This window comes from Arachis ipaensis, chromosome B6, assembly GCF_059453495.1.
Source record: "Arachis ipaensis isolate K30076 ecotype BB chromosome B6, ASM5945349v1, whole genome shotgun sequence".
Taxonomy (NCBI): Eukaryota; Viridiplantae; Streptophyta; class Magnoliopsida; order Fabales; family Fabaceae; genus Arachis; species Arachis ipaensis.
The window spans coordinates 144,269,530-144,286,735 of NC_142441.1; the positions used below are offsets into that span (position 1 = coordinate 144,269,530).

The 17,206-nt window shown below is 38.0% G+C and overlaps 1 protein-coding gene across 5 annotated transcripts; it reads right to left on the bottom strand.

Moving 5' to 3' along the window:
• Positions 1-3,128: 3,128 nt before the first annotated feature.
• Positions 3,129-17,157, bottom strand: LOC107605164 (uncharacterized). Of its 5 annotated transcripts, none has more exons than XM_088490070.1 (9): positions 16,953-17,157; positions 16,558-16,708; positions 15,263-16,030; positions 7,498-15,078; positions 5,639-6,446; positions 4,767-5,452; positions 4,044-4,185; positions 3,864-3,945; positions 3,129-3,781 (listed from the first exon to the last, which is right to left on the bottom strand). In XM_088490070.1, exons 2-9 carry the CDS (start codon positions 16,606-16,608, stop codon positions 3,679-3,681), a joined length of 10,221 nt encoding a protein of 3,406 aa, XP_088346196.1. In that variant the 5' UTR covers positions 16,609-16,708; positions 16,953-17,157; the 3' UTR covers positions 3,129-3,678. The 5 variants fall into 5 exon arrangements, with proteins under 5 accessions (XP_088346196.1, XP_088346197.1, XP_088346195.1 ...); XM_088490071.1 differs by having other exon boundaries at positions 7,498-15,089; positions 16,953-17,131; XM_088490069.1 differs by having other exon boundaries at positions 5,639-6,443; positions 7,498-15,089; positions 15,250-16,030; positions 16,953-17,115.
• Between the last annotated feature and the right edge of the window lie 49 nt (positions 17,158-17,206).

A 17,206-nucleotide genomic window follows, 5' to 3' on the forward strand; every position in this document is an offset into this window, starting at 1 on the left:
ATCGAATGATTAGAGAGGCAGTTAGGAACAGACGGATATCACCATTGTTGGATGGCAGAGACAGTATAGAACTGTCACACATTCAGTTTGCTGACGATACCATTCTATTCTGCCCACCAGAAGAGGAGACTATAAGGAATTACAAGCGGATACTGAGATGCTTTGAGTTAATGTCAGGGCTTAGCATCAACTTTGATAAGTCCAGCTTGATCCCAATCAACTGTGATGAGCAGTGGGCCCGGCGTATGTGCAAGTTGTTGGGTTGCAAGGGGGACACTCTTCCAGTCAAATACCTTGGAATCTCCTTAGGTGCAAATCCGAGGTTGGTGAAGACCTGGAAGCCTATCATAGACAGAGTAGAGGAAAAACTCAGTTTGTGGAAAGCTAAGGTGTTAAATAAAGCTGGAAAATTGGTGCTTATCAAATCAGTTTTAAATAGCTTGCCAGTGTATTATTTGAGTCTGTTCAAGATGCCAAAAGCTGTTGCTGAGAAGTTGATTTCATTACAGAGAAGATTCTTGTGGTGTAAGGAGGATGGTCGAAATGGTATGGCAGTAGTCAGATGGGAAGTGGTGCAGGCTCCTAAGAAGCTAGGCGGGTTGGGAGTTGGGGGTGCTTTGATTCGAAATACTGCTCTGTTGTTTAAGTGGTGGTGGCAGTTCTCAAAGGAAGAAGGTAGTGTGTTCCTGTCATAATCTGAACCCAACTGAGCTACTATCAACGCAAGTACTACCATCTAGAGGAGGCCCATGGAAGGATATATGCCAAGTACATATCACGAATCAACATATTAGAGATAAGATGGTTACAGGCTTGTCAATGGAGGTGGGTGATGGGCAACGGACACGATTTTGGGAGGATGTTTGGCTTCTTGGTGGAGCTTTAAAGGATCGGTTTTCGAGGCTCTTCTCTGTTTCAAACCAAGGGGGATCTGTCATACGGGACTGTGGGTTTTGGGATGGGTTAGAGTGGATTTGGAACTTCCAATGGAGACGAGAGCTCTTTCAATGGGAGTTGGAACTTCTAAGTCATTTGCATGAGGCCCTGAGACCTGTAAAACTAGTACATAACAGAGAGGATAGAGTGGTGTGGAAATATGATAGGCAAGGTATTTTTTCAACTAACTCATTTGTGCAGGTGTTGCAGGAGGAATTGCTCCCAGAGGAGGTCACTAGCTTCAGCTTTACTAGGACTATTTGGAAAGGCTTGGTTCCACCAAGAGTGGAGCTGTTTACTTGGTTTGTGCTAATAGGCCGAGTGAATACAAAGGAGAGGCTAAGCCGGTTTGGTATTATCTCTCAGGAAGATAATGTATGTGTGTTATGTAATACTGATGTGGAGCATGTACATCACTTGTTTCTAGGCTGTACTTTTACTTGGCAGGTGTGGAGTTCTTGGATTTCAGCTTTTGGCCGACAATGGTCCTGTCCGGGTTCGATGAAAGAGCACTTTCTAAGTTGGACAGAAGAACCGAGGAGTAAGGAGACTAAAAAACAGCGGTTGAGGTGCTTCTGTGCGATTCTCTGGAACATTTGGATGGAGAGGAATAGGAGGATATTCCAGAATACAAGTAAAGGCGTTGAAGAAATTATCAACATGACCTTCATTAGCGCTAACGAGTGGAGTAGTGTGAATCCCTTTTGTTGTTGATGGCTATGCCGGAGATGACTTAGGGATCGTATTCGTGTTGTAATTTTATTTAGTTTTCTCGGATTGTTGACTAGCTCTGACTGCTCCACCTTGTTGTGTTGAGCTCTTGTTTTCAAAAAAGAAAAAACAAATTCATATTGATTGATGTTAAGAGATTAACAAATATGATTGAGGCACTTTAGATCAATCGAGTTTACAACTTTACATGCTCAAAGTGATCGTTTTATTTACTTTTCTTTTTCCTTGTTTTCCATGCTTAGTAACTACTCTTTGAAATTCAAAGGAGAAAATTCATGACATAGTACTGCATTTGGTTCTGAGAACAAGACAAGGTTCTGAAAACAAGACAAGATAAAACATAAAAAACAAGATACAAAGGACAGAGACACAAAAATTAATGCTTTTGTATTTTATTTGATAATAAATTAAAATAAATTATGAAAGTTCTATTTATTCTATTTTTTTTTCATTCAAAAATTTTGAGAAGAAAAATATAATAATAAAAAATATATTTATAAAAAATTAATAAAAATAATAAAAGAAAAAATAAAAAATAAATTGTGTATTTTGTGTTTTTGTATCTTTTCTATCAAAATGGACATAAAATACACTAATTTAGTGTCTTTGAATACAATGTTTCTGTCCATATCCAAGTCTCATCTAGTATTTCTGAATTTGAATAAGCATCCATTTCGAGAAATTTAATTACATGATCATATTCTTTAAAAAAAATCACTACAGTTTATCAAATTTTAGTTCTTTGAAAATATGAAAGGATTACTCTACCTATGTCAAACTGGATTCTTGTATATATGAACCCGTCATTCTTAATTCTATTTACAACACGTGCTTAAGATTATTTTCCATTTGAAAACACTGCTTTTACCTATGAAGCAGGAAACTTTATTGAGTTGTCGTGTCTGCGTGTCGAACACATTTCAGACACGACACTCATCGATATTCGTCCGACACGCGTGTCTACCGTATCCAACCATATCTTAATAAAAAATAAAAAATTCTTCTTCGAACACATTTAAATATCATCACGTGTTAGCGTGTCCAACTTTATTTTTAACATGTATTATTAAAACAAAATATTTTAAATATTTTTATATAATTAAAAGAAGACACTAAAAACAGTTAAAAATTTATTTTATATTTTAATAGCAATAAAATATAAAAATTTATTAAAATTTATCTAAAAAATGCTTTATATTGTATATATATCATGTTTCCGTAAGATTTTAAAATTCGTGTGTCCGCGTATCCTGTGTCCCGTGTCCGTACACCATTAGCTTTTACTAAAAGAACTATTTGTATGAATTAATCCATTATTTTTAGTTTTTTACACATTCATTTGATAACCCACACAATATAAAAGAAAATTCATGAGCATGAACGCAAATTAACAGGATACAAAACAAGCTTATGCTCTTTGTATCTATTTCAAGTATGATCTAATCGTGGGTCACGTGAGATTTTTAGTAAAAGCAACTTGCTTAAGATTAGGCACGACTATTCCTCTAAATACAGAAGCAAAAGCATGTTATGGTTGACCGAGTCATCACAAAATGCAAGATATAAAAAATCAAGGTACAAAAGAATTATGTTTCTCTATAACTATCTGTTCATGTATCCTACTTTCTAAAAATGTTCAATATTTAAGGTACAGTAGCAACCCCTCCAGAAAAGTGTTGTGATCTTGCTAAAGGTAAAATGGCATCAGGATCTGGTAAAACCACCAAGGTTTTATTGTAACAGGCTCTTCAAATATTTGAGCAATCTGCTATCATTTTCTTCTAAAGCTGCATGTTCTTTCTGGCAGTAGCATCTTTCACTTTATTATTATATCAAGAATAAGGTGAAAGGAAGACACTGTACAACTAAAGTAATTTGTTTCAAACTATAATTTCAATCAATCAACCAGCCCCACTATCAGCACTTCCGGTGCTCCTCAGGATTTGGGAGTGCCACAACTAATTCTACAAAGCCAACACCTGACTCGGTGCCAAATGAAGGCCTCTCACCTCAAACTACGAAGAAGGCAAGAAGTGCGTGCACTATGGCCCAATAAATTATAATGCCGAGCCGCAATATTGGCCGTCTCATAAGAGTTCGATCACATGAAACCCTGCAAGAAACGAGCACGACATTCATTAAATTCATCAAACTAAAAAGCAAATAAAACAAGGTGAAAGAATCACGTTGCCTACCACAAGCCATCGATCAAGTCTGTCACAGGTCTAGTAAATCTCGGGACTATTTTTGAAGAACTAAGTGATTTGAAACCATGGACTGCAACAAGATAAGGGGAAACAAGAGTAAGTAAAAGAGACCATAATGTTTTGTTGAGATTGCAGAAGCCAGTTCAACGTAAGGTCACAGAAAAATACCTTTGTCGTCCTCTTCATCTTCTATCCTACTAGTACTAACAGGGTCTTCATCTACAGCAATGGCAACATAATCATTATTGCCCTTGCGCAAACTGCGGACTTGAGGTGTTACAAAAGACCCTGTTGTTCTCCACTCGTTCACCTATTCACGGAAAAAATTAAAATAAAAAGGTCAAACAAACACAACCCCTCCAAATTCAAATTGAACCGACAACTGTGTGGATGTATTTCAACCAGAAAAGAACTATAACCAGTTTCAATCACCACATCAAATAAAGTTAATTTCATAATATCAAAAACGAAATGCAAGTGTTATCATTTTCTATCAGAGTGAGATGTCAGAAGAGAGAAGGAACACATTCTACAGAATATAACTACTGTACTTTTAAAACTGCTAGCAGATATTTGCTTGCAAAAATATAATGAGCAAGCAATATCACAAGATAAACACAGAGATTTCATGTTTTATTCTAATTTAAGATCAACTTTGAAGAGGTTTTTTATTTGATCTGAATTTATGATAAGATTCTTGCGCTAGTTGCATTTGGCAGCAGAGTAAAGGATGCAAGAAAACCAAGGAAACTACAATTTTATTCATGTTGTGCTTCTTTAATTCCTAGTGTAGAGATGTCAATGAAGTACCTAAGTAAATAGTAACAATCTCCAAACACTTTCAGTTAAGAGACTAACAATGAATAAGTAGATAAATAATGAGTTCCTTACCACTGGTTCAACTTCCAAAATTTCTGAGCTCGTGCTAGCTCCCTTCCCATTTTCTTCAACACCTTCGAGCAAATTCAACTGCATTTCTTTCTCATGCAAGGACTTCTCAAGAGTTTCTGCTTTGTGGTTCAACTTTTCTACCTTACTCTTTTCTTCTTGCAACATTGCATCCTTATTTTCAGCAACAGCCTTTAGATTCTCCAATTCCGATAATACAGACATCAGTTTCTTCTGAAGTATTTCTTTGTATTCATGAACTTGACTATTGCTTTTGAGGTCGGGAAGTATATCATCCATCCCCTCTTGAGATATCATTGTGTCAACCCACATCAAAAGCTCAAAGATCTCGTCTGAACCTGCCTTGTTACTCATTTGTGTTGCAAGAAGAACATCATTCGTGCATCTTGTAACCTCTTGTCTTAAGAAAGAAATTTCACTGTCTCTTTCTTGCAATTGGGACTGAAGCCTTTCAACCTCCGAAAGGAGACTTGCAGACAGGTGGTGAAGCTCATCAAACTTACCTACAGTTACAGCAAGCTTTTTCATAACCTTACCACGAGAGGAGTCAAGACTTTCAATCTCCTGAGTCTTCTGCTGAACAACCTTCTCAAGTTCCACAATCTTATTTGTCAGCTCTTCCATTTGCATCTCTTCCTCATCAAGTGCATGCATGAGTGATTCGATTTCTACAACAAACCATCAGGTCCAAGATATTAAGTTCTCATTCATACAACAACAATAACGAAGCCTTGTCCCACTAGGTGGGGTCGGCAAGTTCTCATTCATAACCAAAAATAAATAAAATAAATAAAATACATGTTTAATAAAAAAAAACAAAAAAAAAAAAAAACAAGAAACCACATAAAGCTCACCTTGGTCTTTGGCGGCCAGCAAATCAGTCTGAGATTTGGTTTTCTCCTCCAATTCAGCTGCAATTCGTTGCTTTTCCTGCAGCTCATTTACTCTCTCTTCCAGTATCTTCCTTTCTGCCTCAATTACTTCCACCTGTTTCTTAAGATTGTGCTCTTGAATCTTAAGAGATTGAAGATCTTGAGAGTAACTGTTTGCAGAAGCTTCAGCATCCTTGATCTGCTTTACCAGCTCTGAGCAAATCCTCTCTCTTTGGACATCCTTCTCCTGAAGCTCTAGCTGTAAATTTGTTATAGTAGCCTTCATTTCATTATGATTAGCATCTGCAAAACCAGTTCTTATAGTAGCAACACTTTTTGCAGCCATCAGCAATCTATCTACGAGGGTTCTGATGCGTTCTTCAGATGTTCCATCGCCAAATGATGTCAGCATCAAGTTAATCCCTGGATCTGATTCAACCTTATTTCCAACCAGTTCAGCTTTTCCATTTTCAATTTCATTGACTGAGCTGATACATGCTTCACAAAGGTAGTCAATGCTCCCGCGTAATGCAACTAGTTCCCCATCTTGATTAGTAACTTTTTGCTTCATGGCTTCACATGACTCTCTTTGGATAGTCATTTCTTTTTCAATACTCGCCATTAGTTCAGACAGATTTTTGTCTTGCTCCAGCATCAAACTTGAGTGCATAGTTATTCTTTCCTTAAGAGAACCAATCTCTACCAATACCTCTTGCAGTTGACTCCGAAGAAGATGGAAATTTCCAACTGTGTCAAAATCAGATCGAGAATCTGAAGACAAGGAGCTCTGCTGGAGAGAAATGTCATAATATTAGGAAGAACAAATTCAACAAAATAATAACAAGAATTGCAAGTAAGCCTTATCAGAAAAATTAACTAAGAGATAAACCAGAAATATGCAAGGAATATAAATGAGTCATAAAGAGAGAAGAGAACTGAGTTTCAAGTTGCAACTGCATCAATCCATTTCTATTCTATTTACAATTATAATAAAGATAAAAATCTCTACCTCCATCACGGACTGAGATCTCAAAGGGGAAATATTTTTGTACCTGAATTTCTAACTGGTTATAGAAATTTCTGAAATCTTGAGGAAATAGGTTAACAAAACCACATGCAATAAAGAAGTTATTCAAAGTAATGCCTACAAGTTAACAATAAAATGTATGCAGCAAGCCAGTGTCTACTGAATACAAACTTCTATCCTTTTCTGGGATAGAACAAAATAATCTTTCTGGCTCTGAAAAATGTCACCAGTGCTGAGTTTATTCTAGTTTGAGAAGTCACAACTCAGAAAAAATCTAAATCAATTAAATGATAAGCATTAAAATGGTTTGAGATAACAAAAACAGAGAGAATAGAAATCTCAAACATGCAGCCAAGTTGTAATATCCCTATGCGTCGTATATCAGACCAAGAAGCTCTTTCAAATAACCATTCACAGAACAACAGAGGCTAGGAACACATCCATAGCATTACATGCTTATGGACAAAAGCATGCAGTTGGGGAGAGAGAAAAAAAGAAAAGGAAAAAAAAACATTGCATCTGAATGGTAACACATATATCAAAGTATGGAAATGAACCTAACAGCCCATTCAAATAGCATTAGATGGAATGGCAAGCAGGGAGAGGGGGAAAAAAAACAAAACAAAACATACAAAAAAAAGTACAAGAAATCAAATCTACACAGCTTCACCCATCCAATAACTGCTTTCTAATTTAAATTTCTAATTGCTTTAGCATTTAAAGAAGTTGCTTTAGAAAACCAAATGTAATCAAAACTAAGTGCTAAAAAAATATTTTCTAATGACTGGTTTGAGTACCCATATGATAATAATACCTTAGTAATAGATGAACAAGGTGACATGCCATTATGTGTTTTGGCAACAGATGAATCCAACATATTTGTAGCATTGCTTCCTTTTATGCATGACTTGAGACCAGCCTCCAGATTTTGAAAAGATTCCAAATCCATGGAGAACGCACTAACCAGTAAATGCTGTATCTCACCAAATCCTGTGCAGAGTTCATTCATGCTAGATTTTAATGCCGTCATCTCGGAAGAATGGTTCTTTTTTCCCTCCTCATGCAAGGCTGACAACTTTTGAAGATGTGAAAGAGCTTCCAGTTTGGCAGCCTCAAATGAATCCCTCTCTTTCCTGAGATCCACAAGCTCAGCATCTGCCTTTGCGAGCTCCTCCTGAAAAGCATCATTTCTTTCCTGAACCTCATTCAACTCTGCCAACAGGAGCTCTGCTGCTCTTTTAGATTTCCTGGATTCTTGTTCTAAAGAGGCAACAGTACCATGCAGATCAGAGCAAAGTTTCTCAATGCATTCCAACTTCTTGATTGGATCACTTATATAACCCTCACCACCAATCTCAATCTCACCTAACTTGTTCAAAATCAGGTTCAAAGAATATTCTTTCTCCTGCAAGTGGTGCTCAGATTCTGCCAAGTGGTTCTTCAGATGTATCATCTCAGATTCAAGAGCTTCCAATCTATTTGGGTAAGTTGACAAATGACTTAACTTCTGAGCATGCTCAGCCAGAGTATCTTCCCTATTACTGATCTCAGATTTCAACTGCGTAATCTCAGTAGTCATCTCTTCAATTGTTTGTTTAAGACTGTCTCGGTGTTGGACCAAAGACTTCCCTTTCCTGACAGCAACGTTTAATTTTTCTCTAACAGATGCTGACTTCTGCTCCTCCTGATTAAGAAGCAATTGCAACTCCTCAATTCTCTTGCTCAAAGCTTCAACTTCAGTGGATAAAGACATTTGCTTTTCCAAAGTTTTCTCTCTCTCCTCCTTTGCATGCGCCAATTCACTCAAAGCCTCCTCCAGATCTTTCTTATATCTATCAATATCTGCCTCCTCCTTATCATGCATATCTGTACTTCTTGCCTCCAGAATAGTGGCACCATCTTGTTGTGAACTGTCACTAGCAAGTTCAACCACATGCATCAGTTTGTTTGATTGAAGACTTGCTTGATTTTCTATAAGCTTTCTCAGCAGTTCTTCCAAGGAATCAATATTTGCACTTCCCGAAACCAGATTTTCTGTTTCAGATTCTGGCAATACATCACCAACTAAATCATGCAGTTTCCTGAGTTTGACATCAATGGTGAAAATTTGTTCTTCAATTGTATCTTTCTTTGATTGAAGGCTGGCTTGATTTTCTACAAGCTTCCTCAGCAATTCTTCCAAGGTATCAATATTTGCACTTCCGGAAACCAGATTTTCTGTTTCATATTCTGGCAAGACGTCAAAAACTAAGTCATGCAGTTTCCTGAGCTTGCCATCAGTGGTGAAAATTTGTTCTTCAATTGCACCTTTCTCTGATTGAATACTTGCTTGATTTTCTATAAGCTTTCTCAGCAGTTCTTCCAAGGAATCAATATTTGCACTTCTGGAAACAAGATTTTCAGTTTCGGATTCTGGCAGCGCATCACCTACTAATTCATGCAGTTTTCTGAGCTTCCCATCAATGATGAAAATTTGTTCTTCAGTTGCATCCTTCTTTGTTTGAAGACTAGCTTGATTTTCTATAAGCTTTCTCAGCAGTTCTTCCAAGGAATCAATATTTGCACTTCCAGAAACCAGATTTTCAGTTTCAGATTCTGGCAGCACATCACCAACTAAGTCATGCAGTTTTTTGAGCTTCCTATCAATGGTGAAAATTTGTTCTTCAATTGCATCTTTCTTTGATTGAAGGCTTGCTTGATTTTCTACAAGCTTTCTCAGCAATTCTTCCAAGGAATCAATATTTGCACTTCCAGAAACCAGATTTTGTGTTTCAGATTCTGGCAAGACATCACGAACTAAGTCATGCAGTTTTTGGAGCTTACCATCAATGGTGAAAATTTGTTCTTCAATTGCATCTTTCTTTGATCGAAAACTTGCTTGATTTTCTATAAGCTTTCTCAGCAGTTCTTCCAAGGAATCAATATTTGCACTTCCAGAAACCAGATTTCCAGTTTCAGATTCTGGCAGCACATCACCAACTAAGTCATGCAGTTTTTTTAGCTTCCCATCAATGGTGAAAATTTGTTCTTCAATTGCATCTTTCTTTGATTGAAGGCTTGCTTGATTTTCTACAAGCTTTCTCAGCAATTCTTCCAAGGAATCAATATTTGCACTTCCAGAAACCAGATTTTGTGTTTCAGATTCTGGCAAGACATCACGAACTAAGTCATGCAGTTTTTGGAGCTTACCATCAATGGTGAAAATTTGTTCTTCAATTGCATCTTTCTTTGATCGAAAACTTGCTTGATTTTCTATAAGCTTTCTCAGCAGTTCTTCCAAGGAATCAATATTTGCACTTCCAGAAACCAGATTTTCAGTTTCAGATTGTGGCAGCACATCACCAACTAAGTCATGCAGTTTTTTTAGCTTCCCATCAACGGTGAAAATTTGTTCTTCAATTGCATCTTTCTTTGATTGAAGGCTTGCTTGATTTTCTACAAGCTTTCTCAGCAATTCTTCCAAGGAATCAATATTTGAACTTCCAGAAACCAGATTTTGTGTTTCAGATTCTGGCAAGACATCACGAATTAAGTCATACAGTTTCCTGAGCTTGCCATCAGTGGTGAAAATTTGTTCTTCAATTGCACCTTTCTCTGATTGAATACTTGCTTGATTTTCTATAAGCTTTCTCAGCAGTTCTTCCAAGGAATCAATATTTGCACTTCCAGAAACAAGATTTTCAGTTTCGGATTCTGGCAGCGCATCACCAACTAAGTCATGCAGTCTCCTGAGCTTCCCATCAATGATGAAAATTTGTTCTTCAATTGCATCCTTCTTTGATTGAAGACTAGCTTGATTTTCTATAAGCCTTCTCAGCAGTTCTTCCAAGGAATCAATATTTAAACTTCCGGAAACAAGATTTTCAGTTTCGGATTCTGGCAGCGCATCACCAACTAAGTCATGCAGTTTCCTGAGCTTCCCATCAATGATGAAAATTTGTTCTTCAATTGCATCCTTCTTTGATTGAAGACCAACTTGATTTTCTATAAGCTTTCTCAGCAGTGCTTCCAAGGAATCAATACTTAAACTTCCGGAAACAAGATTTTCAGTTTCGGATTCTGGCAGCACATCACCAACTAAGTCATGCAGTTTTCTGAGCTTCCCATCAATGGTGAAAATTTGTTCTTCAATTGCATCTTTCTTTGATTTAAGACTTGCTTGATTTTCTACAAGCCTTCTCAGCAATTCTTCCAAGGAATCAATATTTGCACTTCCAGAAACCAGATTTTGTGTTTCAGATTCTGGCAAGACGTCACAAACTAAGTCATGCAGTTTTTGGAGCTTACTATCAATGGTGAAAATTTGTTCTTCAATTGCATCCTTCTTTGATTGAAGACTAGCTTGATTTTCTATAAGCTTTCTCAGCAGTTCTTCCAAGGAATCAATATTTGCAGTTACAGAAACCAGATTTTCCATTTCAGATTCTGGCAACGCATCACCAAGTAAGTCATGCAGTTTTCTGAGCTTGCTATCAATGGCAAATACTTGTTCTTCAATTGAATCTTTCTTTTCCAATATATCCTTCAAACTAGCTAGTTCAGTATGCAACTTTTCATTCTCAAGTTCTTTCTTTTCCAGTATATCCTTCAAACTAGATATTTCATTATGCATCACTTCATTCTGATATTCAGCTTGCCCAACCTCCATAGATAGTTTCTCACATTCAAACATCAGTACTTCCAGTTTTTCAGAAAGGTGCTCTCTCTCAGTTGTAAGAGATCTAAGGTCTGTCTGAAGAGCAGAGACTGTCCTTTGAGACCCTTCAAGATCAGAATTTAGCAATCCACAATAGCTTTCGTATTTTTCAATCTTAAGCTGCAGAGAATCAACATGATGATTAGCCTCAGCAAGTGCTCGTCCTACCCATTCAATTCTATCCTCCATTTCCACAGACCGTAAATGTGAAGGCATATCAATCCTGTCTACAAGCTCTTCCCATCTCTGAACTATGCTGTTTCTTTCCATCAATGACTGCTCCAGCATTTCATTTTGCTCAGCCAGACCAAAATACTTCTTGTGTAACTCCTCAAATTTCTTTCTCAGATCATCTCCATCTAGTGGGACAAGACTGGCTTGTAGCTCTTCTTGTTGCTGCCGTACATCCCCTGGATCTGATTGCAGCTGACTATCATCTTTCCGGGAATCATCCCCTGAATCTGGTGGCAGCTGACTATCATCTTCCAAGGACTCTCTGGCAACATAACCAGCATCAGCGTATGAAACTCCTCCTGCAGATTCCTTCTGCTCCCAATCATTCATAGGCAATGAGTTACTAGCAACTGACCTAGCCAACCAATCAATCTTTTCAATTATATCTCCTGAATGAAACTGCTCTGGGAGATCTAGTTCTTCCAAAACCTCTTCTATCCTCTGAAGCATTGAATCTTTAAGAAGAAATGACTCTCTCAAGGAATTAGATGAATTACGAATATATGAAAGCTCGGATTCCATAGCTTCCATGCGCTCACCAGCCTCTGCGTAGGTCTTAAGCTTTGTTTCAACCTCATGAAGTCTAGCATCTTTCAATTGCAACTCCTGCATGCATCTCTCCAGTTCACTAGATGTCTCAGCCAGAGACTGCTTGAGGCCATCCCGCTGGACAACCAAGCCTTTTCCCTTGGCAACTGCAATGCTAAGTTTCTCCCGCACGGAGGACACCTTTTGCTCTGAATATTCAAGTTCATTTGTTTTCTCATGCAATTCAGAACGAGCAGCAGTAAGAGCTTCCTCAGCTTGGTGTAAGATTTCCTTAAGAACAAGGATTTCATTTTCTTTCTCAAGACGCAGTGTGTCTAGATAATGCATTTTGTCCTCCAATTCAGCCAATTCAGTCTCGCTATATCCATAGCCTTCTTTAGTCATGTGTAACTGGATTTCAGCATCTCTGGTTTTCTGTAGAAGGCTAGACACTAATGAATCCAAGCATGAAAGAGGAGTTTTATTTCTTTCAATCTGCGAATGCTCTATATTCAGAGCGCCGGCAAGATCTTCAATTAACTTGCTAACAGAGTCTAGATCAAGACACTTGATCTTCAGTTCCTCCATTTCTGACTTCATCTCATTGTTAACAGACTCAAGCTCCCGCTTTTCAGTCAATAAATCCACAAGACATCTCATGATATTCTGATAGCTATCATAGTTAAGGAGATCAGGCAGTGCTTCGCTTTGTACATCTATCTTCTCTTCACCCATAGATCCACTATGACTGAGCAGAAGTTTCCGCAGGTCATTGTATATCTTGTGCAATACACCAACAGCCAATTCATTCCGTCCAAGCAGATCCTCACATTTCATATTCACCTCTTTAAATGATGAGCAGATTGTTTCATGTTCCGAACAAGTAGCTTCAAGTTTCTTCCGAAGATCAAAAATCATTTTAGTGGCTGCATTAACAGAAACTGCTAACAGATTATTGATATCCAAGTTATCATGAGCATCAAACGAGACGGCTGAGGATGTTTCCCCAACTGATTCATTCAGCTTGCTAACTAATTTAAATATATCAGCCATAATAGTATTCCAGCCTTGCTCGAGCACCATAGTTCTTTGAGTCAACTCCTTCTGCAAATTTTCCAGTTGATCACCAATAATAGAAGACATCTCATTTGAACTTTGTTTCACATCGCAGATTTCAGTATACAATTCACTAACTTTTGACTGAAACTGCCCAAGTTTTTCATAAAGTTCGTTATTTTTGGCTTTGAGTTGGATATCTTCTTGTTTTAAAGCTTCGCAGAGTTCCTCAAGATGACATTTCTTTTCTTGAAAGTCAGCCAGAAGTTGTTTTGCAGCTTCACATTGAACTGTAAGTTCAACATTGGATGCTTCCAAATTTGAACAATGTTGTTTCAATTCTTCGAACTGATCTTTGAGATCACGGTTCTTTGCATCACCAATTTTCCTACCATCACGCTCCCCCTTGAACAACGCATCTGCACTCTGAACATGCCCCTTCCACTCTGAAAGCAATTTTCTCATGTTTCCAGTTTCCTCTTTGGCAAACATAATAAATGATTCTGATGACGAATGAACTTCATTTGAATCCCTTACCTCCACCTCATGTTCATCTTCATGTGTTTTTGATACTGCAGCTGGAGAAACTTGTTCACCAGACCTGCCGACTGATTGAAAATGGAACTCATTAGTTGCCTGTTCAAGCTTCGCCAAAATTTTCTCCATCTCATTCAAGCAAGTCTTCAACGAAACAAAACCAAGAGAATCATCAAAAACTTCGTTTCCAACTTCTATAACTTCCATGGAACTCTTTAAGTCAGATAATTCAGTTGACAGCCTCTTACTTTCACCTAGATGAACCTCCTTCTCATTTGCAAGTCTGACTTTCTCAGAAGACACCAACTCAAGATTTTCATTCATACCCTTCTTTTCAGATTGTAAGCATGAGATCAAGCTTCTACAGTCGGACAAATCTGCTGACAGATTCAATGAATCTTCTTGGGAGACTTCACAACTAATCTGCAGCTCAACTACTCTGGCAGAAAGAGTATCAACCACACCCTTGGCAGCATTAAATTGGTTTTGCAGTTCAACACACTTTTGGGAAACATCTTGCAGTTCAGCACGGCAATTAGAAAGCTCTTCAATAAGGAGTTGATTCTTCTCATTAACTTCGAGATGAGAAGCTCGGAGCTCAGATACTTCATCAACGAACTGGGGATGTTCATTGTCAGCCTGCAGCTGTAGCTCCAAGTGTTCACTTAACTGCATGTCAGATATACTTTTCATTAAAGTTGAAAGGAACAATTCTTCTTTAAGTCTCTGAAATGCTTCTGAAAAGTCACCATCAGGTAGAGTTGAACTAGTGGCTAGAGGATCTGCATCGGAAACTTCCCTTCTTGACTTGAGCAAAAAGTAAAACTCGTCTTCATTAAGCCCCCTTATAATTTCAGCCAGCACATCTTCATTAAGATCTTTTATAATTCCAGCCAGCTTCATGAAATCAACTGTTTTTGCATCAAAACTATGAGAGGCATCCACTGGCCTGGCCAAATTAACCGCGTCATCTCCCATTGACAACTCATAATTTGGATCCAGAGCTATAGATCCAACAGGAGTGCTTTGCTGATAAGGCTCCTCCTGAAGTCCTCTGCCATGTCCACTATGAACCTGTTCAACAATCTGTTCTTGAATAGGCTGAAGATGCATTTCTTCATGGGATGAACCTGATAATATTTCTCCCTCCGGATTCTTCACAGAAGGACCACCAGTTGCAATATCATCTCCCTGCCCTTGATTAGAAGTCAAATGCTTATCTGGCATAATGTCTTTAGGAGAGGAAACAACTTCAACTGACTTGCCCAGTTGTTCTGTTTTATGAAATGCCTCCTCCACATCAGTGCTTTGACCAGATTTCTTTGTATCCAAACCATCAGCATCCTGCATTGCCCCTACCCAGCAACAAATGAGAATATAAATTATAAAACAAATACACAAATCAATATTCCAGCCTGCGCAACTAATAGCTTAATGCCTAAAAGTAAACGTATAACATTGTATTAAAAGGGAGAGTGAAAGCCCACAAGAGAGAGAAAGAGAAGGAGCACAAACCTAAGTTGGTTACCTTATCTTCCCTTGTTTGCATCAAGGATGTAATGGTCGTATCTTCAGATAAAAGCAAGGATACTTCCCTGCTATCACCCTCTGCTGTGACTGGAACAGGCTCGCCGACTGCAGTTGCAACAATGGCAGGTGCAGACTCATGATCATAAGTTGGTCCACCTTCAGGACCCAGGCTATCTGTAGTTTTCAAAGATATATCATCAGCCACAGCAGCACCAACATTCTGAGCATTTTTCCCTTGATCGTGGAAAGACAACTCAGAATCTTCCTTACCGACCTCCTGAGCCTCGGCACCTGGCCTTCTATCCGATTCCAGATCTTTCTGGTCGTCTGAAGTTCGCAAAGAAACATCCTCAGCCACATCAGCACCAACATACTCAGCACGTTTCCCTTGATCTTGGGAAGACAGCTCAGAATCAACCTCATGGCCCTCCTGAACTGCAAGGGATGACTTTCTACCAGAATCCAATTCTGTTTCCTCATCTATAGTATTTATAATAGCCAGTGGTGATGAATCAGCAGATGGATCAAGATTGTCAAGAGTTAATGAGTTTGGTGAAGACTGGGACTCTAATAATTCCGCGCTAACGGCATTAGACTCATTGTCAGTTTCAACATTTCCATCTGTAACCTGAGATGATGTTGTTGACATAGAAGGACTACTTTGTCCATCAGTGTCGTCCTCAGGTATTAGATTTTTATCAGATTTTTTTGATTTCCCACGGCTACTACCACCTTTACCGTCCTTCTTCTGACGGAATTGTTGAAGCTGGAAATAAAAACACAATAATAAAATTAAGAAACTGCAACCACTCAACTCCATTCATTAATGCCACAAGGTCATGTACTATTATTCACTTTTCTTATGTTGATTGTAGGCATCTAAAGGGAATGGTGAACTTTACAGAGTAAGGTGCAGGTGGTAACTGCCAATGAGAAAATCAAGGCACTTAAATTCCTGCATATCCATGATACATTATGCAAAGAGCTCGTATATTATGAAATCTTAAACTATTGGTTTTTTCATCCACGTTTATCAATTCTGCACATTACTCTTCGAAGCAAACCCTCTTACTTTGCAGGATCACAATGTAAAATGATTTTCTACTATTATAATTCCAACTATGCAATCATCCAACACCAATTTGAACAACCTAAGTGGCCAATAACAATAAAAGCAAACAATGCAGCTCAATCTTATTCAAAACTAAACAAGCATATAAACTTATCCGAGCAAAAATTGAGATTCTTGATGATGCATATATACAAAATAAATTTAGAAATAAAAATCCGTACCCTCTTCTTTCCGGCTGCGAGTAGATCGGTACGGCTCTTACTTCTGTCCATTCTCCGATCCACTCTGCGATCCACTCCGTTATTGCTCCCCACTGTAACAGCAACAATCACCGCACCCAAGCCTTGGAAACCATTTCTATACCTTATTATCCTGCTCCCGCAATAAATAAATAAGTAAATAAACAAATAAATAAAATATTCATACAATTAAGAACCTGGAATTCTCAAACACTCGCGTTGTATTTTGAAGATTCGTTGTTTAAATGATTGTATTCTCAAAATTAATATGAATAACAATCTGATTCGAAAGAAAACGTTTCAATAAATTGGAAATTAGATAGTAGAAGAAAGAAAAAAAATAATAAAGAAATGAAATAAGGCAAAGAAGAAGGGACCTGGATTAAGGGTTGGCCAAAGGTATGAGACGACGTCGTATCGGCCAAAGGAATGTAAAGGAGTGCGTGCGTTCTTTTTTCTTCTTCGTCTTCTCTCTTTCTGTTTGCGTTTGTGAGAAGGGGGTGAGAGAGGGTTGCTGGTGGTGGGAGCGTAGCGTCTCTCTTCTGAGATCTAAAGCACAAACGTAAGCGTTATTTTCTCCATTGGTCAAGTGTCAGAATCACACAAAACACAAGCAACATCATTTTTTTTT